This window comes from Miniopterus natalensis, chromosome 1, assembly GCF_054644295.1.
Source record: "Miniopterus natalensis isolate mMinNat1 chromosome 1, mMinNat1.hap1, whole genome shotgun sequence".
NCBI lineage: Eukaryota > Metazoa > Chordata > Mammalia > Chiroptera > Miniopteridae > Miniopterus > Miniopterus natalensis.
The window spans coordinates 52028726-52056304 of NC_142081.1; the positions used below are offsets into that span (position 1 = coordinate 52028726).

Below are 27579 nucleotides of genomic sequence, written 5' to 3' on the forward strand. Positions count from 1 at the left end.
GGGCGGTAAGCCCATGCCCGGCTCTAAGGCTTCCCTAAACCACCTGGCCACATATTGCCTACACTCTGGTTACCTCTACATGGGACCACTTTCTGTATAACAAACCAGAGAGAGACTGTACAGAGAAGGCTGGGGAGCCATAGGAGTTCTTGAAGGACTGTGGGAACTCTTTGGGGTTGGAGGGGCTGGTGAGGAGCATTGTTTGTATCTCCCTCCACCTCCATAGGGTGGGCTCTGGCCAATCAGCAAGGTCACTGCAGTGAGTTTCCAGAATTTATCCCAGAGACCATTTTGGCCCCAAACAAAGGGACCAAGCAGGATCAATGAGGCATTGCTACATGAATCTGGCCTCTCTACCCAGAGCCACTCTGGCTCAGTAGGCCAGTGCCTCTGATGCCCAAGACACCCACTCGGCCCTGCCAGGTGTGGCTCAGCAGTTGAGTGTCGACCTAGCATCCAGGGGATCCGGGTTAGATTCCCGGTCAGGGCATATGCCCGGGTTGCGGGCTCGATCCCCGGTCGGAGGCGTGTAGGAGGCAGCCGATCAATGACTCTCTCATCATTGATGTTTCTATCTCTCTCTCTCCCTCTCCTTTCCTCTCTCTGAAATCAATAAAGATATATTTTAAAAGAAAACGAAAGATACCCACTGGGCTCCTAGCAGCCTGCTGAAACCATCCAGTACACACAGCTAACACAGAGGCCAGTTCTACATAAGGCCACTTTTTTGAAACTGTGAGAGAGAGCTATTTTGTCTAATTCATATAAACAAGCACAGAAAGTCAAACAAAATGAAAAGATAGAAGAGTATCTCTCAGATGAAGGTGCTAGAAAAATCTCCATGGGGAAAAATAACCAAAAAACCCCAAGGAAAATGGAGTTAACTAATTTGCCTGATAAAGAATTTAAAGAAATGGTCCTAAGGATGCTGACCAAACTTGAGAGTGGAGCAAAGAAACTTAGAGAGAGCTTCAACAAAGAGAAAGTATAATTAAGAACCAAGCAGACCTAAAGAATACAATAACAAATGAAAAACACATTAGAAAGAATCAACAGCAGATTTGGTAACACAGAAGAACAGATCAAAGGTTTGGAAGACAGACTAGTGGAAATCAACCAATCAGAACAGCACAAAGAAAAAATTTAAAAAAGAAAAAACAAGGACAGTTTAAAGGGACCTCTGGAAATAACATCAAGCACTTAAACCTTTGCATTCCAGGGGTCTCAGAAGGAGAAAGAAGAGAAAAAGGAACAGAAACTTTATTTAAAGAAATAATAGCTGAAAACTTCCCTAACCTGGGAAAGAAAACAGACATCCAGCTCTAGGAAGCATAGAGTTCCAAACAAGATGAATCCAAAGAGACCCACACGAAGATTTATTATAATTAAAATGGCGAAATTTAAAGAGAAAGGGACAATCTTGAAGGAAGCAAGAATGAAACATGATAAGTAAAACTGACAACAAATAAATAAAATTGACAAATCTTTAGCCAAATGTATCAAGAAGAAAGGAGAGAGAACCCAAATAAATAAAATCATAAATGAAAGAGAAGTTACAACCAACACCACAGAAATACAAAGACTCATTGAAGAATACTACAATTATATGCCAATAAATGTGACAATCTAAAAGAAATGGATAAATTTCTATAATTATATAACCTTGCAAGACAGAGCAGGAAGAAATACAAAATCTAACCAGATTTAGTAATAGCAATGAAATCGAAGTAGTAGTAAAAAAAAAGCTTCCAACAAATAAAAGTCCAAGACCAGACAGCTTCACAAGTTAATTCTACCATTCAAAGAATTAATACCTATCCATCTTAAACTATTACAGAAAATTGAAGAGGAAGGAATGCTTTCAAACCCATTCTATGAAGCCAGCATTAGTCTGATACCCAAACCAGACAAAAAACATTACAAAAAAGAAAATTATGGGCCAATATCCTTGATGAGCATAGATGCAGAAATTCTCGACAAAATATTAGCAAACCAGATTCAACAATACATTAAAAGGGTTATACACCATGACCAAGTGGGATCCATCCCAGAGTTGCAAGGATGGCTGAACATTTATAAGTCAATCAACATGATACATCACATTAACAAAATAAAAGAATAAAAACCATATTATCACCTCAATAGATGCAGAAAAATCATTTGACAAAATTCAAAATCCTTTTATGATAAAAACTCTCAACAAAGTGTGCATAGAAGGAACATATCTCAACATAATAAAGGTATGACAAACCCACTACTGACATCATACTCACTGGTAAAAAGCGGAAAGCCTTTCCTGTAAGGTCAGGAACAAGACAAGTATGCCTACTATCACCACTTCTATTCAGCATAGTATTGGAATTCCTAGCCACAGCAGACAAGAAAAAGAAAGAAAAGGCATCCAAATTGGAAAAGAAGAAGTACAACTCTCATTATTTGCAGATATATATAGAAAACCCTAAAGACCACACACACACACACACACACACACACACACACACACACACACTATTAGAGCTAATAACAATTCAGTAAAGTTGTGAGATACAGAATTAATATATAGAAATTTGTTGCATTTCTTTGCGCCAATAACAAATGAAAAGGAGAAATTAAGAAAACAGTGCCATTTACAATTGCATCAAAGAGCATAAAATATCTAAAAACAAATTTAACCAAAGAGGTTAAAGACCTATACTTTGAAAATTATAAGACATTGAAGAAAGAAATTGAAGAAGATACAAATAAATGGAAGGATATACCTAGTTCATGGATTGGAAGCATTAATATTATTAAAATATTCTTACTACCTAAAGCAATATACAGATTCAGTGTAATACCTATTAAAATACGAATGATGTTTTTCTCAGAATTAGAACAACTAGTTTTAGAATTTATGTGAAGCCAAAAAGACCCCAAATAGCCAAAGAAATCTTGAGAAAGAACAAAATAGGAGGTACCATGCTCTGCCATCAAACTATACTACAAAGCCACAATAATCAAAACAATATGGTACCAGCATAAAGATAAATGTATTGATCTATGGAATAGAATAGAGATCCCAGAAATAAAATCTCATGTATATGGTCAATTCAACTGCAACAAAGGAGGCAAGGATATACAATGGGGCAAAGACAGTTTATTCAATAAGTGGTGTTGAGAAAACTGGACAGATACATGCAAAAGAATGAAATTGGATCACTTATTTTACACTATATACAAAAATTAACTCAAAATGGATTAAAGACTTAAATGTAAGACCTGAAACCATAAACCTCTTAGAAGAAAACATAGGCAGTAAACGTTTTGACACTGCTTTTAATAGTATCTTTTTGGATATTTCTGCTTGGGCAAGGGCCACAAAAGAAAAAAGCACATGGGCTACATCAAACTAAAAAGTTTTGCACAGTGAAGGAAACCATCAACAAAACAAAGATACAGCCTATTGAATGAGGGAAAGGATTCACAAATGAGACATCCGATAAGGGGTTAATATCCAAAATATGTAAGAAACTCATACAACTTAACACCAAAAAACAATAACACTAAATCCAATTTAAAAGTGGGCAGATGACTTCAATAGACATTTCTCCAGAGAGGACATACAGATGGCCAACACACATATTAAAATATGCTTATCATCACTAATCATCAGGGAAATGCAAATTAAAACCACAATGAGATATCACCTCACACCTGTCAAAATGGCTTTCATCAATAAATCAGCAAATAACGTGTTGGCAAGAATGTGGAGAAAAGGGAACCCTCAAACACTGTTGGTGGGATTGTAAATTAGTGTAGCCACTATGGAAAACACTATGGCAGTTCCTCAGAAAACTAAAAACAGAGCTGCAGTATGATCCAGCAATTCCTCTACTGGGTATTTATCCAAAGAAAAGAAAACCACTAATTCGAAAAGTTTCTATGAACCCGTGTTCATTGCAGCATACTCGTAATAGCCAAGATATGGAAGCAACTTAGATGTCCTTCAGTAGATGAACTGATAAAGGAGTCCATAATAATGGATTATTATTCAGCATTAAGAAGAACGAAATCTTGCCATTTGAGAAAACATGGATGGATCGAGAGAGTATGCTAAGTGAATAAGTCAGAGAAAGATACATACTGTGTGATTTCACTTCTCTGGAATCTAAAAAAAAACCAAATGAATAAACAAGCAAAACGGAAACCACCCATGTAGAGAGGGAACAGGCCAGGCCGATGGTTGTCAGAGCGGGAGGATGTGAATAAATTTCTTTTTAGTAACTCTCAGTGGCTGAGTGTTGACCCATGAACCACATAACGATACAGGGAAATGTTTGCATTGTTATGCACGTATAAAGAATGCTTGATAATATGTACATGTGTATATACACGTATTATATATGTATTTACTCATACACACCTATACACACATCCATTTTTATATAGAGGAGAGGAAACTGTTGTGCATTCACATACATAAGCTTTTTTCTTTTTAAATTTTTAAAAAAATATATCTTTATTGATTTCAGAGAGAGGAAAGGAGAAGGAGAGCGAGAGATAGAAACATCAACGATGAGAGAGTCATTGATCAGCTGCCTCCTGCACGCCCCCGACTGGGGATCAATCCCGAAACCGGGGCATGTGCCCTGACCCGGAATCGACCCCTGATTGACTGGATCCTAGGTCGACGCTCAACCACTGAGCCACGCCCGGCCGGGCATCGTTTTAATTTTTAATGCTGGAATAGAATTAACCACTCTGTATGATAAATTTATAGGTAATTTTAATTTCCTTCTTTGTACTTTCCTTCCAGATTTTTCCTCAATCTGTATGTGGAACTTTCAATGGGAAATGTTATTTTAAAAGCAGCACCCAAGTGACATTGAGTGGCCTAGTCCACTGCTCATCCTTCTGACTCTTTTGCACTTTTGTCCAGGTCCCTCCATCTTCTTCTTGAAACTCATTCTTCCCTCAGTTCCCCATGAACCCCTCCCCTGCAGACAGTCCTCCATGGGTGCCTGCCCTGGGCTCCTCCCAGCGGCCTGTTGGGGGCGCAATCCAGGCTTCTCTCCTCAGCCGCCTTCCTGCTCATTCATTGCCCCAGCTTCCGCTCACCCCCTCTCTAGTGCCTCTGCCCCATCACACCCTCCCTTCTGAGCCCACCCAGCCACAAAGAGGAAGTATAGACAGGGCAGGTAATGAGCTTATAGATCTGAGGCCTATGGGCACCAGAGCCTTGTAGACCAAAGGAACCTGCTAGGGAGCTTGCTGACAAAGCCATTTTGTCACTTGAACGTGGCCTTGCTGCTGCTTGCTGACCAGCACTGTGTGCAGCCGGCATCCCTAACCTGCACTCCCTCCAGGGCCGTTTCTCTGCCCCTGATCCCCATCTTAAATATGAGTGACTTTCACTTTCCACCTTTTCATTTACACATTGATTTTGTGTTTTTATTAGAGAAAAGACAGGGGCACTTAAAATGCTGTTATGACAGGATTTTATTAGCTTTTAGGAGGTATTGCTCTGCCGTCACCCACATTGGTCTGTCATTCCAAAGAAATCCATAACTGAGGAGTTGTGTGAAATTAAGTATAATGTGTATCTATTCCTGAAGGAATTAGAAATTTAATTGAGGATTTCTTATGCATCTTAGAGCTGAAAGTAAGAGATGTCATGACCTCAATGTTCTTTACTGCCTCCCTATCTCCGCCCTGCTCTACTCCAGTCCATCAAATAGGGGTTGCCCAGGCAGGAAGGTTGTAGGAAATAGAAGTACTTGCCCTTTAGATTCACATGTATCAGAGTTTAAGCCTAGTTTTAAATTAGCTCCAGCCACCCTTAATGATTGGCATTCCCATCACCCAAGATGTTGTGTATTTTTACTTTCTTCATATATATTATGAAAAATGATTGTTACCCCTTTCCAGATATAAAAATATATATTGACTATGTATTTTCACCCTTCTAGAAAAGTTCCTCCTCCCATTAAAAAAATCACTTTCTTAATTTTCAAGTGGAAAGCAGTATCAATTCCCTTATTAAGCAGCCATATCTCCCTATTAATTGCAAGTGCGTGAATATGACCACTGTGATTTTTAAAGGAGAAATCAGAGACGATGAAAGGCAGAACGATGGAAACAGGAGTGAATTCTTAGAGAAAGCAGGGTTTATGCTGAGAATGATGGATGGTACATCCTGAGACCAGCAAGTGTGTGGTAAAGCACCCAGGAGTTGTGTCCAGAGAGCTGTCCCCAAACACCCCCACCCTAGGCTTTCTTTTCACCCCAGGAGGGAGGTCAGTGATAGGCTGAGGCTCATGGGTGGGGTGAAGAAGTTGGCTTCCAGCCATCCTTGGGTTTTTGTTTGTTTCAATGTGTTAAAAAACAAACCTCTCCACATAAAAATAGCTCTGTCAGATTGTCATAACTCAATGAAGTCTAAGCAAAGCCTGAAGATGGTGAAGGTTGATGGTAATTAGGAACCGAGACTGTCATACAGGCAGGAGGGAGACCAGGCAAGGACAAAGGGCAGCCAGTCAGGTCATCAGGAAGTTGGGTCCTGTGGCGGGGAAGCCAGACGGGCAGAGGGCCGAAGGACAGGCCCATTCTCTTGAGAGTCACTGGGCTGCAGCAGGTCTGCCATCACGGCTATGCTCACCTTCTTGGGCCTTTCCACCTGGAAGGTAGTTCTTCTTAACCTTAAAGAGGCTGAAACTTAGAAATGCTGGCTCTCCAGCAGGGGCTGACTGACCTCTCACCCAGGAGCAAGTCCTTCTCCTGATGTCTCCCCTTCCACCCTCTCTCCCTGGTATCAGATCTCAGCCTCACCCTTGAGGCTCCCCTTCCTTGCAGCCCCTCGGACCCAGGTGCTCCTCTCCGTTTCCTCTGCCTTTGGCCCCCTACTCACCCCACAAGCCCTCCTGGGCAATAGCGAGACTAACGCAGTGGAAACTCCAAGATTGAGGACTGGTCATGAATCAGAGATCGGAAAAGTTTCCAGAGAGAAAAACCAGGCCCTTAGGAATATATTAGTTTTCTAAATAGCAACAGCAAGAGCTAAACAACAGTGGCACGATGATTTGGAATTCTCTAAGGTGAATGATTTCTGAATCCAGTCAAAGCAAAAGTCAAGTGTGCGGGGGGAATAAAGTCATTGTAGGACATGTTAGATCTCAAAAAAATTACATTGCCATGTTCCCGTCCTTAGGGAGCTGCTGGATCAGGAGTCGGCCAACTGAGGCCCCAGGCCAAGTCCAGCCTGCTACCTATTTTTTATAACCCACAAGCTAAGAGCATTTTTACTTTTTTTAATGGTTACATTTTAAATAGTTATATAAGTACCTCGATTTGTTTTGCCTTTTGCCCCTTTATTCTCTAGCCCCTTCAGGTGGTTTGCTAGCACCTGTTCTAGACAAAGGGTTCCACTGAAACGAATAAGTAAGAAGGAGGGAGCCATGAGAGCCGAGGCAGGAGGTGGGCACAGGAGAAGGGGTGCAGGATGCAGGGGGAGCTGGGAGGACAGCCCCGAGCAGGCCTAGAGGGAAGCGCACACAGACTTGAGCCAGGGCAGAGCACTCCCAGGGGCGTCCCCAAGGTGAAGTGGCCCATTAGCTGATGAGTTTGAAACTATTGAGAACTTTATATTCTGCTGGGAACTTTGGGAGCGAATTAGTGCCAGAGAGATAGGAAACTAACCAAAACAAAAACAAGGTGGTGTTTAACTCCAGGAAAACGAAATGAATGCTAAAGGAAGTGCAGTCGGGGAAGTGATGGAACATCCATGACTCAGCTCTGAATGGATCCAAATTATAGGAAGTTTGATGTAACCAAATATGAAAATAGAACCAAATAGGAAGGTGGGAGGAGAAATAAATGGAGAGTTAAATTCTCACCTTTCATAATAGGAAGTTAAAAGCAAATAAAATCAGGAACTAACAGTGTCAGTATGTAATTTAAATACAGAAAGGCAAATATAGAAAAGCCAATGTGTACTAGAGGAGTAGCATCATCAAAGCCAGCTCTCAGCCAGTGGAAAACAGAATGGAAGCTGGAGTAGAGAGAGGAGTGATGAGATGGACTATCGTTCGGGTGAGAAATGAAGAGGGTCTGTTTTAAGGTGGTGTCAGTGAGGCAGAGAAAGGCAGATGCATTTGAAGACACTAAGGAAGCTCAGTCGACAGTCTGATGCCCCATTAAATGTGGGGGGTAAGGGAGAGAAAGAAGGCAAGGATGGCCCCCAGGTTCTTGTCTGGACACTTGGCAGGCAGTGGGGCCACTTATAATACAAGGAGGAGGGCTGCGGGGGTTTGGAGAAAGGAGATGAGTGAGGTTTTGAACATGTGGAGGGGGATGGGTCTGTGGGAATTTAGGTAGATGGGTCTGATAAGCAGGAATATATATGGGACTGAGCCTCAGGAAAGACTCCTGAGCTGGGGACATAACAGGAAGGGATCAGCACCTGAACAAGGGGTGACATCTCACTCAGGGAGAGTGTGTGGCAGGAGAGAAGAGGTCTCTGAGTAAACCCAGAGAACACTGGACTTCAGGCATAGAGAGGAGAAGGAGCCCTGGAGAGGCTGAGAAGGACCACAGGGTGGGTTGGTCGGGGAAGCAGAGACCGACAGGCCCCACGCTACAGGGGCCAGGTAAGCCGAGCGCTGAGGTGTGTTTCAGGGGCCACTGGCGTTACAGAGTAGTTAGCATGTTGCAGAATAGTTAGCATAGCGGGCCCCACCCACTAATAACCTGTAGAACCCTCCACTCACATCCTGAAAATGGCCTTTCATGTTTCTAAACACTCCTCAGGGACAACTAGAAGACCACTGGGCGACCTTGGTGAGAGCATTTGCCACTGAGTTTGGAGTGAAGTCAGGGAAGGAGACTTCAGCTCCTCTGTCCTACCCCGGTCATCCTTCCTCAGGTCTCTTCCTACCAACTCTCCTCTAGGAAACCCTGTCCTATCCCCCATGACATCACTTCCTGGGCTGTTGTGTTTTTTGAGGTTTAAATTTATTATTGATCTCCTACTATGTGCCAGGGATAACACGGTTGTTGATAGGGCAATCCAGGTCCCCCTCTCCTGGAACTTGCAGTGAACAAACAAGTATAGCCAGGTGGGAGGTGCCAGAACAGGCCATGTGGAGAGTTTGTTCTGGATAGAAGGAGGGGTCAAAGAAGGAGGGAGGGAGGGCAAGAGGGGCACTTGGATCTGCGAAGCTGCAGAGCAAAATGGGCAAGACCGAGGAAAGGTCCTCAGAGGTGCTTTCTCTTTGGGGCAGAGGTGGGACAACAGGGATGTGAGGCCCTGAGATTTCAGGCATGACTTCTGTACCTGGTGTGTCAGCACAGGGCCGCCTGTTGGGCTGGCGGCCTGCACTTGGTCTGCAGGCAGGAGACCAGCCCAGAGAGGCATGGGGAGAGCTTGCTGACTGCCTGCTCTGTGGCGAGCACAGGCTGTCCTCTGACAGAGGAGGCGGGGGCCAGCGAGATCAGGGGAGGGAGAGGCATTTTGGAGGGAAGCCCCAGAAGAAGAGAGCTAGAGGCTCCAGGGTCAGTGCCCCGGGTTTGTCAGAAGGAGAGAGAGGCAGGAGCCACCGCACTGCTGAAGCCCCGCAGTTGCAGAGCCAGGGGAGAGCTACGTGGATGGAGAGGAATCCAAGCGAGGAAGCAACGCTGATAATCTGTTGGCTCACATCTCATATGTGCCCAGGGCTGTTTTCTTTATGGATTTAAATACTTGTTTTCTAACTTCGAAGAGGTTACTATTACACTGAGACTATAAAAGAAATTAGAGTCATCTAGTTCAGTTCCCTCATTTAACAGAAACCGGGAAGGTGAGGGCTTAGCCCACGTCTCACGCTGAGGGCACCACGGGGCAGCAGGGCAGGTGCAGGGCGCCTCCCCCCTCCACGCCCTGCTGCCTCCTCGATGGCTAGAGACGGGGGTACCAGGGATCGGCTCCCCCATTCCCCCGTATTTGGAATTTCCCCTGTATTTGGGGAGGGACTCCGTGGCCACAGTGCTGGCATCCTGACTCCACAGGACAGCCACTGTCAGCATCTTGGAGTGACCATACCTGGTGACTTGATTTGAAAACTTTTGGTGGCACTGTCTTATATTACCATGAAGTGTAAATGATTTTATTTGGAGATATTTACTGCCTTTGAGACAAGTATGGGGAAAGTATAATTTAGAAAGGAAGCCTCAGAGAAAGACACATTTCTGGGTAACTTCCAGGAAGGCAGGTCCCCACAGCCTGTTTGGCTCTTCTTTAGTGATGTGAATAGGACCCCCTTCCGTCAGAGCAGGAGTCACCACCGAGCTTAGGAGCCCAGCCTCAGACCTCGAGTTTGCCCGAATCCCATCTGCAGACCGGGCTAGATATTGACTGGGACACCAGTGGATATCCAAAATGTGGCTTGATTCATGTCTCAGATCTCAAATCCATGAACAAAACAACAGTTACGACAGAATATGCGTAAGGGGTATTATAAGTGATATATTACGTGTTCCGTTCCTGCTGTTCCACTTTCAGATTGACTGAAATCCAAAAATGTCATTGTACAAAATTGATATTGCACTGAAAGAAGTTGAGCAGAACACTGAGCAAGGCGTGGCGCTGTCTGCCAAACTGTCTCCCATCCAGAAGTACCTTCTGCTTGCTTCTCCCTCGTGTGTTCCGACCTCTCTAGTGCAGCTGGCCATTTATCTTCTTTTTTTAAGTTGAAAGTTAATGCATTACTCTATTTATCTAATTCCAGCACCTTCTAAGAGCCTTCGTTCTTTAAGCTAAAGTATACACTGTCTCAGGCCATATTTTATTTTTTCCAATATAGACCAGAATTTGTTCCATTTTGTTGCCTGTTTTTTTTAACATTTTAGGTTTCATATCTACACTCCAAAAATCAAAGAATTCCAAAGACTGACATTTTTATTGCATCGATCTGTTTATTAATTTCACGTATTACCAAGTTGGCATCCTCCCCCAGCTCGAATTCGGCCTCCTGCTGCTGTCCTTGTTAGCAGTCTGGTGGCCTGAGCCTGGGTTTTTGGGCGCCTCCTGTAGTGAACAGTTTGAAAGCTAACAGCAGAGAGACAGATGTGGCCTGTGCTATTCTGATCCCCAACAGCTCCTGAGTATTAAAATAGCTGGTGAGCGTGAATGGGGAGGCTCTGGGGGTGGCAGGAGGGATGGGGGCTGCTGCCGTGGAGAGAGGGTTCCTGTTGGAACTGAACACTGAGGGTGTGGTGAGTGACGCATCTGATGCCCCAGGGGGGCAGACAGGCAGCCCAACTGGGCCCGGCAGGCGGCTCTGTGTGAAAGACGAGGGGTGGACCTCGTGCACGCTGAACAGATAGAATCTGGGCCTTAATGAATGAGAAAGAACACGCTAAATCATTCATTCAATCACTCATTCAACACACACTTATTGAATAACGTCTACATGGCGGACACCGCCCTAAGGGTGAGGACACACAAGTCCTCTGAGCATCAGCCCTGTAAGAACTCAACGCCACTCAAAGTGCAGCGTGGGAAAAGCACTGTGCTGGGTGTGAGGGTTGCCAGGGCCTCACCGTGGGAGGAGGCCCCCAGCTGGGACACACAGGCTGTCCCTCTGCCTCTTCTCCCTGGCCAGGGGACTCAGCGGTAGGCACTGAGGGCCAGGGCAGTGGGGCCGGGGCAGCGCCCTCCGGGAGAGCCGACTTCTTTCTGGTAGTTCGGTGCTGTCTTCAGCTAGTCGGGCTAGGTCGGAGCCATCCTTGAGATGGGGTGAGCTGACCCTTGGTTCCCGACTTCAGCATGTCCTCCGACATGGGACAAACAGGCTTCTGTGGAAGGGCTGGGATGGGGTGGGCAGAGCCGGGGGGTCTGTTTGTGGGGCTCCTCATGTCTCCTGCCACCTCCTGGTTCAGGAAGGGGCATTAAAAGGGAATCCTGCTATGTGCCAGTAGACACCTTTGGACAGCTTTTCCCCCCCGATGCTGGGTTATTTGTTCCTTTCTACTGATTAGAAAAGAGTGTTCATTGATCCCATGTCTGTGAATATTAAAGTGCATATGCCTGGGAGAATGTTCGGAAAAATACAGACGTACTAACATGATGCATGCTGGGATTGCGGACCCATTTTTTTTCTTTTAACTCATCTGTCTTTTCTGAATTTTCTCAGTGCTCATGTGTCATTTTTTGTCATAAAATGATTGAAGAAAAAAATATTTTGAGAAATAGCTCCTCAGTCTTCCTTCTCAAAATAAAACAGATAGTATTGAAAATTATGCCAGTGGATGGTGTTTATCATTTTATTCCTGAGAATGACCTACGATTCAGAGAGCGTGCCTACTTTGTGGATGCTTTAGGGAAAGAAAAGAAAAGCTAGAGAGTTTTAAATAATTGTTAAATTTTTTTAAATGTAACTTTTTGTTGTTTTAGGGAATTATTGCTCTTCCACACATGAATAAATATTAAAGAAATTGATTATCTGCTCTCAAAATACACACTAGTCACAAGTGGCTTTATGGACAAGTTTTACTAAACCTTCAGAAAATAGTTAACCTTCATCTTACACAGTCTCAGAGAATAGAAAAAGAGAGCTGCCAGATCCATTTTATGAGGATAGTTTACTCTGACATCAAAATCAGACAAGGACTGTACTAGGAAAAAGTTATAGACCAATCTCACCTTTGAGCATATTTGCAAAATTCTAAATACAATATTTACTAATAGAATTCTTCAGTATATTAAATACGTAAGCATCATGACCAAGTATGGCTTATCTTGGGAAAGCAACAATGACTTTAGTCAAAGGGTCTTTTAATAATTGGTTAAATTTGCATATTAAGGATAAACCATATGATCATCTCAATAGGTACAAAGAAAGTGTTTGATAAAATTAGATACACATGTCTACCTTGAAACAAAACAAAGCCTTAGCAAAACAGGATCAGAAGAAAGATTCCTTAACTTGATAAGGGATATCCATCAAAAACCCACAGCAGACGTCACATGTGGTGGGAAGATTTTAGAAACAATTCTGTTAAAGTCAGGAACCAGACGGGGATGCCAAATAACACCCTTACTTTTCAGCATTGTACTGAAGGTTCCCAGCAGTGCAATAAGGCAATAGCTTTATGGAAATAACTACAAAACATTATTGAAGGACACAGAAGAAGATCTGACTAAATGAAGAGATATATCATGTTGGATGGAAAGCTTAACATAAAGATTCCAGTTTACTTCAGAGTAATACAGGGTATTCATTGCATTTTGTCAAACGATCCTAAAATCCATATGGAAGAGTAAAGGCAAGAATGGTCAAGGCAGTTTCTAAGAAGAATAAAATGGGGAGAACTTCCCTATAGCCTATCGAGATTTATTAGGAGTTGCAGTCATTTTTCTAGTAATTAAGACAGTGTGGTGCTGGTACTGAAGCAGATGTTGCTCAGTGGAACAGAGTAAAAATCTCAGACCCTTGCGATATTTAAACTTGATAAGAAAGAGGTGGCCTCACAGATCAGCAGCAGAAGGATGAACTGTTCAATAAAATGAATAAATTGTGAGGAGAAAAAGGTACCTCATACAATACACACAAATAAATTCCAGATGGACTAAAGACCCAAATGTGAAAAGCAAAACTTTAAAACTTTGGGGAAATATGTAAGACTCAGTTATCGCCTCCTGGCAGCAAAGGATTTTTTAAAACACCATACGAAAACCACTAACCATAAAGGAAAAGATTGATAAATGTGACTATGTTAAAATATTTCATCTCCATATAGCAAGTTAAAGGATAATGCTACAGATGGGGAGGAGAGAGTGCGATCAGCAGAGGATTAGAATCCATAATATATTAAAAGCTCCCACAAATTGTCCAGAAAAGGACATATAAGAGAACAGGGAGAAAAAAAATGAGTCAACTCCATGAAGGAGCAATTCACAGATGAAAGACCTGAATGTTCACTATATACAGAAAATATACTGAATCTCAGTAGCAATCAAAGAAACTTATATTAATTCAAGATACCATTTTGTACTTATCAGATTGGCAAAAAACTGAAAGGTGGACTATTGGAAGTGTTGTTGAGGAAGTGGAACCACAGGAAGTCACACGCTGCTGCTGGGAGTGAAAATCAGTGCAATCTCTCTAGAAAGCTATTGGCAGCCTCGGGGACAGGACCTGGCAGTCACATTCTAGGTACCATTGTATGTGTGCACAAAGAGACTCGCCTGTGCACTTTTTTGCTTTGCTTGCAGAAAGTGGAAAGAGCTTAAATGTCCATCAACAGGAAATGTGGATATATAGCACATTCATATAAGTAACTTAATGACTAAATTAGATGGATCTTGAAAGCATGATATTGATTGAAGAGTTGCAGAAGAATCTGTAGTATGACACCTTTATCTGAAGTTTAAAAACAGTCTGAACAATATAATGTCGATACTGCATACGCATGGGTAAAGGTATAAAAACATAGATGAGACAAAGACACATCAGCTTGGATCTGGGGAGATAGACGGGAAAGAGAGGGAGCTGAAAACAAAGAGGGCTTTACCTCACTCTCTGTCTCCGAGGACAAAATGTTAAGATTTGTCCCACCTGGGTCATGGCCACTCAAGTAGAGTTTGTTATATTCTGTTTTGTCTATATATTTGGAATGCATCATGGTTTTTAAAAAATTAATTCTTCTGAGGAAAAACACCTGCTCAATCTCCATCTTAAAGTGGGCAATAATTTAAAAAGCATTTAATGTATCGCCTCATGAGCGGCTGTTCAGTGTGGCGGGTTGAATGAAGCACAGGACTCTGGGGCAGCCTGCCTGGGTCTGACCCAGCTCTGAACTGGGAGCTTTAGCAAACTACATAATGTCTCTTTGCTGTGGTTTCCTTGGATGTAAATGCTGTTGATAATGCTGCTGCTGCTGATGGTGATGATGGTGATGGTGATGGTGATGGTGATGATGGTGATGCCTACTCATAAAGCTGCGGCAAGGATATGATGAGTTACTGTGCACACATAGGTGGACTTTGTTACTGTTATGCCTGAATGTGACTTACCATTGAGAGAGACACTAGTTATTTGTTAGATACCAAAGAGAGTGGGGGAAGAGTGAATAAGGGTTGTTTAAAGAAATAGTGTAAGTAGATGTTTTTAGTGATGGTTGCTCTTCTACTGCAGTGAGACAAAAATAACTCTCAGATCTCTAAATTAACCTGTTGAGTTGGAGATGATTCACCCCCCTGCCCCAGGACTTCACAGTTAGCTCTAATAAGTAAAATGATCACTCATTCACTTTTCAGACCTGGCTGTAAAGTCAATATGAAAACCAAAATCAGTATGTACCTCTGTTGAAATATATAAAATTCCCTTTAAAAATGAAAGCTTCATGTATCTTGATGAATATGTGGTGTTGTTCTATTGTATAACAAGACTGGCTTTTTTTGTATTTTTTTAAAAAAAGATGAAATCTAAATCTCCTTGTTAGATGGGGATTTCATTGAAGCCTATCTAATGTTTCAAATAAGTGAGAAATCAGTCATCAGGGAGCCAAGGACAATTTTCTGAAAGCAGCTGCATGAAGGCAAAGATTGCAGGCTTTGTCTGGAGTTGATTTGAACTACAGCTCTGCTACTTACTAGCCTCATAGCTTTGAGTGGCTTACTTAAATCTGCTATGCCTCGGTTTCCTTGTCTATAAAATGGGACTTAAAGTCCCTCTCTTGCAGAATTCTTGTGAGGATCAAATACATGGTATACACTACCCCAAACACAGAGTCTGTGCTCAGTAGTTAACATTATCTCTGATGTGATCATTATTAGTTGAGTTACAGATTCCTCAGTGCTCATGATGGGTGGATTGGGAGGAAACTAGGACTAGATGAGATACTGAGCTAGAAGGTCTTACAGCTGACCCTGTGGTTAGTTCTTCACTTCACCTGAAACTATAAGTTATTTCAAAGCCTGGGAATTTATTTTTGAAATGAAAAAAACTTGGTCTTCATCTTGAAGATGGTCAGATGCTGCTTTAACATGTAATTATCTAATGCAAGGTATTGCAATGATCTGAATCTGCTTTCCTATAAGCACCCTGTTTCTCTTATTGCTTTTGTATGTCCTTGCTCAGCACCCTAAAACATCCAATACAGCCAAGAAATTTCATCATGCCTGGTCCCCCAAAACACTCACTCCAGACCACTGGATGAATGAATCTCTAGGACCGACCACCCACCAAGGGCAAAGCTTCCAGGCCTGAGCTAAACGCTAAATTTCAGGAGCACCCAAACCCAAGCTGGGGGAGGGACAACTGGCCACGTGGCAAAGGGAGTGAAGACTGGCTCATACGACACCCCCTCCTCAGCATTTGGTTGTCTCTGGCAATGCAGTCCTTTCTCCTTCCACCCTCCACCCCACTCCTTCTGTACCCAAGCCTGCCTTTCACTTCCAACCCTTATTTTAAATATTTCATTCTCTTGGTGGGGGGAAAGGAGTGGTTTGGTGGTGGACCACACAGGGGAGAGAAAATGCCTGGGAAGGATACAGTGTGGCTCTGTCTACAGTGATCTACAGTGATGCCCAGCAAGCTGTAAACAGAAACTACACTTTCACCATCAAAATAGGTATTTGCATTTTAAAGGAAGAACCTCTTTATCCCTCCGGATCCCTATTTGACTAATTATTTAGGAAAGATGGGTCTTTTCACCATGTCTTGCCTTTATGGAACGGGGCAGGGTTTGGATGGGGCAATGGGAAGCTCAGGGTAGGACAAGTTGAGTTGGAGGTGCCTATTGCACAGCCTCATGTGGCCCAGATGCTCCCTAGCGCCCCCCAAACTCAGCGTGCTCAGGACTGGATTTCTCCTCCCCCCCTTGCTCCTAGATGCCTGTTGCCTTTGGTGGTGCCTTAATGGTCCCCACCCCACCCATCTCCCAAGCCAGGAGAAGCACCAGCGTCATCCTTGACTCATCCCTCTTTGCAAACAGTCTGCTGTGTCTCATTGCCTGTCTCCATCATCCACAGGACAAGCCAAGATCAGAATCTCCATGCATTTAACTGTCTTGCTAATTGCCATGACTTTCTACTGCCTTGGGGGATATCTCAAGGCAAGTAAAAGTGTTTGAAATCTGTATTTCAAATCATTAGAATTTTTGAAATTTTTATGGCCCATTTCTTGTCAAACCTGATTAGATCATTACTTTTACCTTGTAATTGGGGTGCAGAAAAGCTCTTGCCATGAGGATAAACATCAGCTCTGCCATTTTCTTGGTGTCCACTTGTGCTGGCATGATTAGCATATTGCCTTCAGTTCTCAGTTGTGTTTCTTGCAGGAATCTTTTAAAATCACTGATACATTTTGTGAGGGTTAGTTTAGTTAGAACTAAGTAATGTAATCAGTGAGTCTGTTTAACCAAGCACACATACACATATGCTGAAATAAATCAAAATTGTTGAAAGGGAACAAACAAACTTCCTTTAGAATACCACACACTAGAGAGTCTGCTGATGGCAAAAGGCACCAGATGTTAGACCTCAGTCCTTGAGTTCAGCTACGAAAAGAATTCAGAGCCAAGGAACTCAAATACAAGCAAAAGATTACTTAGAAAGCCACAGGGGTAGAAGTGACTCAGGAAACCAGTTACTGAGGCAAAAGAAGGGCCCTTGGAGCATAGGAGAAGGAAAGCAAAGGTGCACGCCTTGAGGGAAGAAAGGAGGAGGAAAGGCATGGGTGTGCTCTAGAGAGAGAGGCGCCTGAAGAAAGAGGGGGGTGGGGAAAGGCACGGGCATATTCACACAGAGAGTGTGCATGCACTTGCTGGGTCCTTAGCCTTAAGGGGTTTTATCCGTCTCCAGCAGCAAGGATTTTAGGGGAGGTCTCAGGGGAGGATCTCTATAGAATATTCATCAGCTTTTCCAAGTGTGTCCTTTCAGGGTCATTGTCTCTACTGATTGATCAACGCTAAGGTAGGGAGTCATCAGTCATTGCAGCTGGTCCTGATGTCAGCCTGTTTCATCTGGTTTTGCTGCTTTTCTGGGCCTGGAGCTGAAACACAACTGAGGCCTAGATGTTATCCCTAGTTTGATCAAAACTCTGCCTCTGTGGTCAACAGAGCAGAGGCTTTGTTCCTAAGATTATTTTATGTGGGTCAGAACCTTTGTCCTGAGGGCTTACTGCTTAAGGAAGTGGTCATGCAAGGGCCTGTATGGGCATCTCCCATGAGGCTATTCTCCCGCCCCCTTGTTCCTCCTCTAAGGGGACCTGCCGCACGACTAGCGACATGCCAGGGGAGGAAAGGTCACCCTGGGGGTGAAGTCCCACCCTACAATACTTGCCCTCCCAGTTTTGCCGGTTTCTAGGCACCTAGGGCTTTCCATCTTGGTGACCTTCCGTACCTGGCTTATTGTTTCTACTCCGCCCATGTCTGTCTAACTGCCTACTCGAGGTCCTAGGGTCAGCCTATATGTTAAATATTAGAAAAACTTAATTATCCCATTAGAGAACAAGGAAACAGACTAGAGATTCTAATGTTTTCATTACACACACACACCAGTGGTGCCGGGTAGAGGCTGCTGCCCTCCAGTCTGGGTGACCCCATCCACAGGACCCAGAGCTGCTTGCTTCTTATTGCAAGTGGTGGAAATTTGGGGACCTCAGGTCTTCTCAGCAGCAAGGATGAGCACTGGGGATATGTCCTCCAGGCAGGTGGCTGTCTTGGAAGGTAGGGGAGGGGCCAGACCTAAGAAGGGCTCAAGGATGTGCTGGATTAACCCTCAGTCAAAAAAATCCATTTCCTAACCCTCCCAGGCCATCCATCTACATTTTACTGTGATGCCTTTTAAAGTATCCCAAAATACCTTTCTTAATGCCTTAAAAGTGCCATCTCATTCAAGTATGAAAGGGATTAGACCAACAAAAGGCATTTTTTCATGAGCTTCTTGGCTTTGATCATTTCGGCAGGATGGGGAAGGATGAAGGTTTTGGCATGTCCCTAACTCAGAGGTCCCTTGATCATTTCACTTCCTTGTACCTCTATGGGCGCTGTGTTTTTTCTTTACTATTCCAGCAGTATACAAACCACACTTACACAAGGAAAATGTTTTCCATTTTGACTCCACTGGATATGCAACAACTCAGTTTTTCTGGAAACCATAACTGTGTTAGGTTTGCATTTCAAAACACTACTTAATTGTTCCTTGGTAGTTTTGTTCCCACAGCTGCAAAGGGACAACCAAGAACTAAAGTAGAGGCAATGTCTCCTCTAGAAGGTGTTTTATCATTGTCATGGATATGCCATCCTGCAAACCACCTTACCCCCTCAGTCAACCCCCCTTCCTCTCCATTCACGCAGAGAACAGCACAAAAGCAGGAAGGGAGGGGAGAGGGTGCCGGTCTCACCACGGGCTCCTGGCCCGTTATCAGTAGCGAAGGATGGGCCCTGAGGGACAGGACTGGTTCCATCAGCTTCTCTGAGAGCATGTGCAGCTAAGCAGAAGGATGGATGCCCATCATGAAAGTTCAAATTCAAAGTCATTTGTGAGGCTGCTCCATCTCTAGGAGGCTTGCTGGAACTTTTCTTCTAACCCCTAAATGTAAGTGATTGAGTGCCAGAAACTTGAACTACCACAGACCACCCCCTGCCCAGGGTCTTCCCTGCCCCGCCCCGTGCCCTGGGAGCTCCCTTCCCACCTTCCTTGTACTCTGGGTCTCATGCTTTGATGGATGGTGCTTGTTAAGCACCTCAGATTTTTTTCTCTAGGTACTAACTCCACTCCCAACTTCTATGAAACACCTTTAGCTAACTCTCTTCCTTGCCATCACCTTAAGCTGTTGACAGAAACAGTGATAATATGTGAGTGCATACTGGCTAATACAGATAATTTCCAATTTTATAATTTTGACACAGGTATCCGTACTCATATACAAGTCTCCCATACCTTAACCAGAGGTAGGAAAGTTCCCTCGTCCTGCGAGTGTGGAGAGAAGAGTTGAGCCTGTCCCCCAACCCCTCTCTACCAGGCAGTTCCTGGGGTGATGCTCAGAGCTCTTTTCGGGGCTGCGGCTGTCGGCTCAGAGACCGTCCTCTTTCCTCACCGTCGTTTATTTCTCCCAGACTGCGTTACCTTGTTCTTACCCTGCCGAAGCTCATCTGCCTCTTCCCTGCCCACTCACCCAGCTTCCTGCTGCTTGTCACTACCAGCCTGGCATTTCACCATCTGGGAGAGCTTAGTGTTTTCTAGAAACGTAAAAACATACGTCGCTTGTACTATAGCTGAGCATCATTTATAGAAACATCGACTCAGACGGGCCCCAGCACTTTTCCACGCTGCGAAGGATCCACTTAAATTATGGTTGCTTTCTCCCGCCAAACTAGTTGCACGGCTATTATTGTGTCATTCTCCCTACGTAGTCCCCGTGCTCATCCTGTCCCTGTAAATGTTCTAAGGGGGCTTATTCTCGGAGCACTGACTTCATGATTCTTTCGCTTGAGCTCCGCCATCAGCCTTGGTTTAAGGAAGCCCCTGTTTTTTCCTACAAGAATGAATTTTGCAGCTTCATCCGTCTTGTCTCATTGTGTCACTCAGGTGAGATATACGGTAGCTGCATAATCATGTTTTCAATCTGTATTCTCAGAGATTCTGAGGTACTGTAAACAATCCTTTACTTTTTATGGCTGGGGAATGGGAACTTTTGTTCAAATATGGCTAAGAGAATCATCCCTGGCTAAAAGAGCCTTCTTAAGCCTTGCACACAGGAATAAGAGGACAGTTTTTGCCAAGACCTATCCTAGATCTGGTGATGTTTCCACAAAACAAACCTGCCCACTGGTTAGGCCTGTCTCCCCAGATGTCCCAGCTGCACTCCTGACCTTAGCTCCTGAAACTTACACTCTTCCTCTCAGCCTGCGGCAGGGGGGGACAGGGGGGTGTCACCAATGTGGTCACCCTGCAGAAAGCTGAGACACAAGGGTGGATGGTAGGAAACAAGCCCAAGATTTCCATGTGCAAAGAGTGTTTTGAATAGGACTGCCCCTCCCAGCTCTCCCTCAGTGCACACCCGCTCCTTAAATCATGGACTCATGCAAGTGTGTTGGATACAGCAGTGTCTCCCCACCCCTCCCCCACAGATCCCTGGGAGTTGGAAAAGTTGACTAGAGTGATGTCTTGAGGTTAGTTCTATCAATCCTTTCCCCACATTTCCCACAATGTGTACCATCAGATATTGTTGTAGGGATCTGTGTGTGTGTGTGTGTGTGTGTGTGTGTGTGTGTTCATATTCTAGGGTCCAGTAAGTCTGAGAAGTGGTAGGCTAAGTAAAATTACACAGCTATCTTTACTGTGGACCTTCTCAAGGCCTTTAATAAGCTACCTGGTATGGCGAATTGTCAAAAGCCACTCACAATATATAGTCATCTACAAACTCACTTGGATGACCACAGAGTCTTCCTTCCAGGAGCATCTAATAGGACTAGAATTCTAAAGGATCCGAGTTGGGCACGTCGTGAGCAGCTGTCCTACATCCAGCATGTGAGAATCGCTTAGGGAGCTTGTGATTACTGGTCCAACTCCTAAAGATGTTAACACTCACAGACTAAGGTAGAGGCTGGAAATCTGTTTATTAGCTGTTGTTGGTCTTTGATTTTCCCAAAGCTTCCCACGTGATTTTGATGATTATTGATCTTAGGGCTTCAGAGATGCTATACCTGTGACCCTCCTGGGACCTCACCAAAGAACTTATGCCCAAGTCCCTTTGTAGGAAATAACACATTTAAGCAAGAGAGATACTGAAAACTGATGAGGGCCTTTGTGATTTGGGGGAAATTACTGGCCTGTTTCTGTGCCTTTAGAAACCACCTCCTGACATTGTAGCCATCCACATTCGAGTCCACCTTCTGAGCCCACAGAGCTTCCCCCAGCTGTCGTCACTTGTGCCAGTTGGGGCTATTTCACATGTTTCTCTATTTTGTTTCATTTGTCTATATCTCACCTCCCTGCAGGACCATATTCAAGGTAGAACCCAATTATATATTTTGAGGGGATTTCCCCCATAGCACTTTATGCAGAGTTGAACAAATAGTAAATACTCAATAACTGCAGAGAAACCAAGGGACAAAAAGGACTTTGGCACCCACCATCATTTTTAAATGGGCAGTAATGGTTGTTTTATCACTGTGGTATGTATGTTACAATGGACATATTTAAAAGCATAATTTAAAAGGTTAATTCTAAAATAGCAATATGGCCCAGCTGGGCATGGCTCAGCAGTTGAGCGTCGACCTAGGATCCAGGAGATCGGGGATCGATTCCCGGTCAGGACACATGCCCGGGTTGCGGGCTGCAGCCAATCAATGACTCTCTCATCATTGATGTTTCTATTTCTCTCTCCCTCACCCTTCCTCTCTCTGAAATTAATAAAGATATATTTTAAAAAATTAAAAATAATAATAAAATAAAATAGCAATATGTACAATATCTAGAAATTATATCTCTTTAGAAATGTAACTATTCAAACATGAGGTGAAAAATACTTGCTGTCAAGTTAAAATAATATGCAAGGAGGTTCATAGTTCTTCAAATTCTTGTGGGGATATATGAGCAAAAGGTGTGATGGCTGCTGCTCTAGAGAACAGTGTTGGGAAGGCTGGTGGTGAAAAGAGGAGGCTTGGAATCAGGCTGCCAGGGAAGCCCTGGTAAAAATGCCAGCTTCACCCACTCACAGGGTTAAAACCGTGCAGTGCCCGGCACGGAGCCAGCACCCCCTTCATTCAACCACTAGCTGCTGTGCGCGGCCAGTGCGCTAGGCTCCGGGGGGACGGACAGGAGGACTGAGGCACAAGTCCCTGCTCCCACAGGGCTTACACTCTAGCGAATACTCAGTTGATTCGTTGTTTCTGTGCAAATGCACTTTTGCCGCATTTCTAGAGAGCCTCTAAAAGTACTTCATTCTTAGGCAATTTTTAGGAACCATTTCTACAAAGAAATGACTCCTTTTTTGATATTCCAGAATGGATCTACCTAGATTTCGTCGTTCCCATGAGAATAGTCACCCGAGGAGGCACACCCTTACTTCAATGACAGGGCCGTCATGCAAAGTCTTTAAGCTTCTCCTGCGGAACTGACTTCAGAGCACACAGCACACTCTTTTGCACATCCCAAATGCTTGTAAATATTTGTCTTTCGAGGACAGATTTGATGTTTTGGGAACAAAGGTTACTCACACAAAGGTCTGGTGACCGTGGTGGACTATCAGACTGGGCAGGAATATTATTTGTCTTAAACTCTGGAAGAGCATAAATCAGAAAGTTGGCTTTCTCATGGTAAAGAAGAGGTACCCGAGATGTCATCTATGCCCTTTGCACTGAGGCTGCGGGGACATCCTGGCCATGACAGGGTTGCTTGGCCGTGAAGTTGCTTGAAGGTTCTGTGCTCTCAAACTTCAGGGAGCGAGCTTCCTGGGGCTGTGAGGGGCTGTGGCACCCACTGCTTTAGTTCTGCTCATTGACCCCCCTCCAGGCCGTGCCACCCGGAGCCTAAGCTGGAAGAGCCTGAGAGCTGGAGTCGCTGTCCTAGAAGGACCCATGGACACTCCATAAGGGACCCGCAGTGGAGGAAGCGCCGGGGCCTGTGTCTGCATTGTGTTTCAGTGTTTATTTGAGTCTGTGTCTGTGAGACCTGAGTGTCCAGGGATTAATCACGGTCCACTGAGGGAATGAGTCCGGGGTGGGCAGAGGTGGAATATGAGAGGGGGACGGGCCAGACAGGGACTGCAGAAGCTAGCGAGTGTGGCTGGCTGTCCACTCTGCATGTCGCATCTGCCACTTCCATGTGGCCACAGAGCACGGGCAAAAGCTCTAGGGGTCCTAGAGGGCCCTCAATTCTTAAAGGAAAAATGTTGGGTTGTGTTGGGGGATTTTTCAGTATAAGTTTGCACCATATTTTACTACTTTCTTATTCCTCTGCAATGTTTCCCTGGTACTTTACTTAACAGACACTATGCCATCCCTGTGCCCAGAACTGAGCTTGGGAGACACTGTCTCTGTCCTCAGGCAACTCGAATCTCCTTGGGAGGATAGTGACAATAATACGCATACAGACTGTCTAGGAAGGCTGGACGGGGGGTTTCATTTCAAATGTCAGCTCCAGCTAATTGGCAACTTCATGGGGTTTTTTTTTATCAGATCTAAGACACCATGGATTGTAAGATGCTGTTTTATGTGTTCTTAAGAAAGAAAAAGCTGCTGCCAATTAAATTGTGATTGCTTTCTTATTACTGAGCATGTTTATTTTATACTTATTGAAGCATCCTTTTTAGACTTACTTAGATGTAGTATTATTTTTAACATGCACTGCTCTTCCTCATTCACAAAGTGGAAAATAACAGGGAAATAAATTGGCTGTGGTTTTCTAAGCTCCTTCACATTCCGAGTACCACCGATTGAAGCACCTTTGCCCTGGAGTTGTTGATGTCTTACTTCCCACACAGTGCTGTTCTCTGTGCGGTCAGGAGCACTAGTGAGGCGCTGTTTTTTACAAGAGTACTCTTGGCTTTTCTCCCAAATCTCTGGCTTCTTTTGTGTAAATTGATGTGCACACAGGTAACAACAACCACAGCACAGCTGCCACCTTGCAACAGTGACTAAACCTATCTCAATTTCTAAGATATCAAACTGGGAAAATATACATCTTAGACTCAATGAAGTATGGATTTTGAGACTGAGTCCAAAAAAAGACTACATTCTTGCCCTGACCGAGTGGCTCAGTTGGTTAGAGCACTGTCCCATACACCTAAAGGCTGTCAGTTCTATTCTCAGTAGGACACATACAGGAGGCAACCGATCAATGTTTATCTCTCACATCAATCTCTCCCCCCACCCCTCTTTCTCTCTCTCTCAAATCAGTAAAAACATATACTTAGGTGAGGATTTTTAAAAAAATTAAAGAAAGACTACAGCCCCGGCCGGTGTGGCTCAGTTGGTTGGGTGCCATCCTATGCACCAAAATGTTGCCAGTTCGATTTCTGGTCAGGGCACATACCTGGGTTCCGGGCTCTGTCTCCAGTTGAAGGCATGCAGGATGCAGCAGATCGATGTTTCACTCTCACATGGATGTTTCTCTGTCTCTCCTTCCTCCCTCTAAAAATCAATAAAAAAATCTTTTTTTAAAAAAACACTACATTCTTGCCATTGACCGATAATTTCCTCCTGTGTAATTTGTAAAACGGAATGGTTTCCAGTGCAACAGCCACTATAGGGAGTCCTCTGTGAGTCTGGAAAGCTGTATGCATGAAGTAGGTCTAAAAAGGTGAGATTTGGCCTAGACAAAAGGAGACCACTTCCAGAGAGGGAAGAACGTGACTTAGAAGGTTCAAGAGAGTAAACAAGCATGTTGTGTGGGCAAGACAGTAGGGCAACCAGGTGTGGGTGGGGTTTAGTCAGGGAGTGTGGGCTATAAAAGCATGAGTTTTTGCTCCAGGAACATAAATTCAAATTAAATTAATGTGCTTCACTTATAGAAAAATAATAAATGGTTCTCATATTGCCATAACTCTCATTTCTTTTCTTACCATAGGTCCCGATGTTTTTAGTTCCAAGAGCCTTGCCCTTCAAGCCCAGAAGAAGATTCTGAGCAAAATAGCCAGCAAAACCGTGGCCAACATGTTGATTGATGACACCAGCAGTGAGATCTTCGATGAGCTCTACAAAGTCACCAAAGAGCACACCCACAACAAGAAGGAAGCCCACAAGATCATGAAAGACTTAATCAAGGTGGCAATCAAAATCGGGATCCTCTACCGGAACAACCAGTTCAACCAGGAGGAACTCGTTATGGTGGAGAAGTTCAGGAAGAAGCTGAACCAGACGGCCATGACCATCGTCAGCTTCTATGAGGTGGAGTACACGTTTGATAGGAACGTGCTCTCCAAGCTGCTACACGAGTGCAAGGACCTGGTGCACGAACTGGTGCAGCGACATCTGACGCCCAGGACCCACGGGCGCATCAACCACGTCTTCAACCACTTTGCTGATGTGGAGTTCCTCTCTACCCTGTATAGTCTGGATGGAAACTGTAGACCCAGCCTCAAGAGGATGTGTGAAGGAATCAATAAATTGCTAGATGAAAAAGTCCTTTGAGTATCTTCCCTCCTCCTGGACTTGGCTGCGTTCAAGTTTCAGCACCCAACGTGGTCTGGGTGAGAGTCAAGAAAACAGAAAAAGACCCTTGTCAAAGACGCCCATGTTCTGTCTTTTTCATCCCTCTCTCTGGTGTGAACGCTGAATTGAGCTCGGGTGTGTTTATCCCGAGCTCACTGATGAAGCCTGTACTTAAAATCACCTTTGTTTGCAAGCCCAAAGGACATTCCATGTACATATTCTAAGCAGAAAGGCTGCCCCGCTCATCAAAGAGAGCTCAGTTCATCGTGTGGAGTGGAAGGAGCCCTGGCCCCGGAGGCAGGGGACATAGGCTTGGTTCCCAGCTCCACCAGTTACGACTCCACCCTCTGGACCCTGGAACCATGATGCCCACCTGCCCCCCAGGGTTGCTGTGAGGATCAAATTAAACGCTGTATGTTCACACTTTTGAAAACGCTACTGTGAGAGGGATTGACCTGGATCTAGACTATTAAGCAGCAAAGAACAGAACAATAGTCTCTGGTGGGCTGGGTTTGCAACCTGCCTCTAGATGTACTATTTCAAACAAATTAAAAACGAATCTTAAAGGTGTGAAAAAGTAGAGCTAAAAACTGGGAAAATGTTTTTCAAGAGCTCTGATGTGCAGGTTTATGATCTTCCAGCAGGCTTGGTAGAGTTTCCCACCCATCAGGCAGAAGCCAAGAAGAACTGCGCTCCCTGCAGGACCCGCCTCCCCTCCTCTAAAGGGCACAGCCCATGAGGCACAGGGAGGTTTATTTGGCATGCACAGGACAGTCAGGCAAAGTGAACCCCTATCTGTCTTTCTTGGCCTTTCAGTCATTTTGTGCTGTTTTCTCTGGCTTGTTAATAAATTGAAACTACCCTTCCAACAAGAGGTTTTGGAATTGTGATTCAAAAATAAAATTCCTGCCCTGGCTGGGTGACTATTGGTTAGAGTGTCGTCCCGTGCACCAAAAGGTCTCTGGTTGGATTCCAGGTCAGGGCACATACCTAGGTTTCGGGCTTCAATCCCCAGCAGGGTGCTTACTGGAGTCAACCGATCGATGTTTCTCTCTCTCCTTCCCTTCCTCTCTCTTTAAAATCAATAAACATATCCTCGGGTGAGGGTAAAAAATAAAATAAAATTCTCTGGAGTTAGATACAGTGTTAAGAATAATGGGATTCAGCCCAGCAGGGCATGGCTCAGCGGCTGAGCATCAGCCTAGGGTCCAGGAGATCTTGGTTCGATGCCCGGGTTGCAGGCTCCATCCCCAGTTGGGAGCATACAGGAAGCAGCCGATCAATGACGACTTTCTCATCACTGATGTTTCTCTCTCTCTCCCTTCCTCTCTTTGAAACAAATAAAGATATATTTTAAAAAATAAAATTACTCTTAAAAAAAAAAAATAATAATGGGATTTAAAGGAAGAAGAAAATGAAGAGTAAGGCCTCTGCATGTAGGCCCTCAGGGGAAATAGCCCCAGG

At 44.2% G+C, this 27579-nt stretch overlaps 1 protein-coding gene across 1 annotated transcript in view; it reads left to right on the forward strand.

The window, feature by feature from the left end:
- TIPE3 (TNF alpha induced protein 8 like 3) overlaps window positions 1–27029 on the forward strand; it is a 37615-nt gene extending 10586 nt beyond the window's left edge. The window contains exon 2 of the mRNA XM_016210162.2: window positions 25532–27029. Coding sequence (XP_016065648.1) covers window positions 25532–26094 — 563 coding nt within the window. The 3' untranslated portion in view covers window positions 26095–27029. The remainder of the gene's footprint in view (window positions 1–25531) is intronic.
- Window positions 27030–27579: the final 550 nt, after the last annotated feature.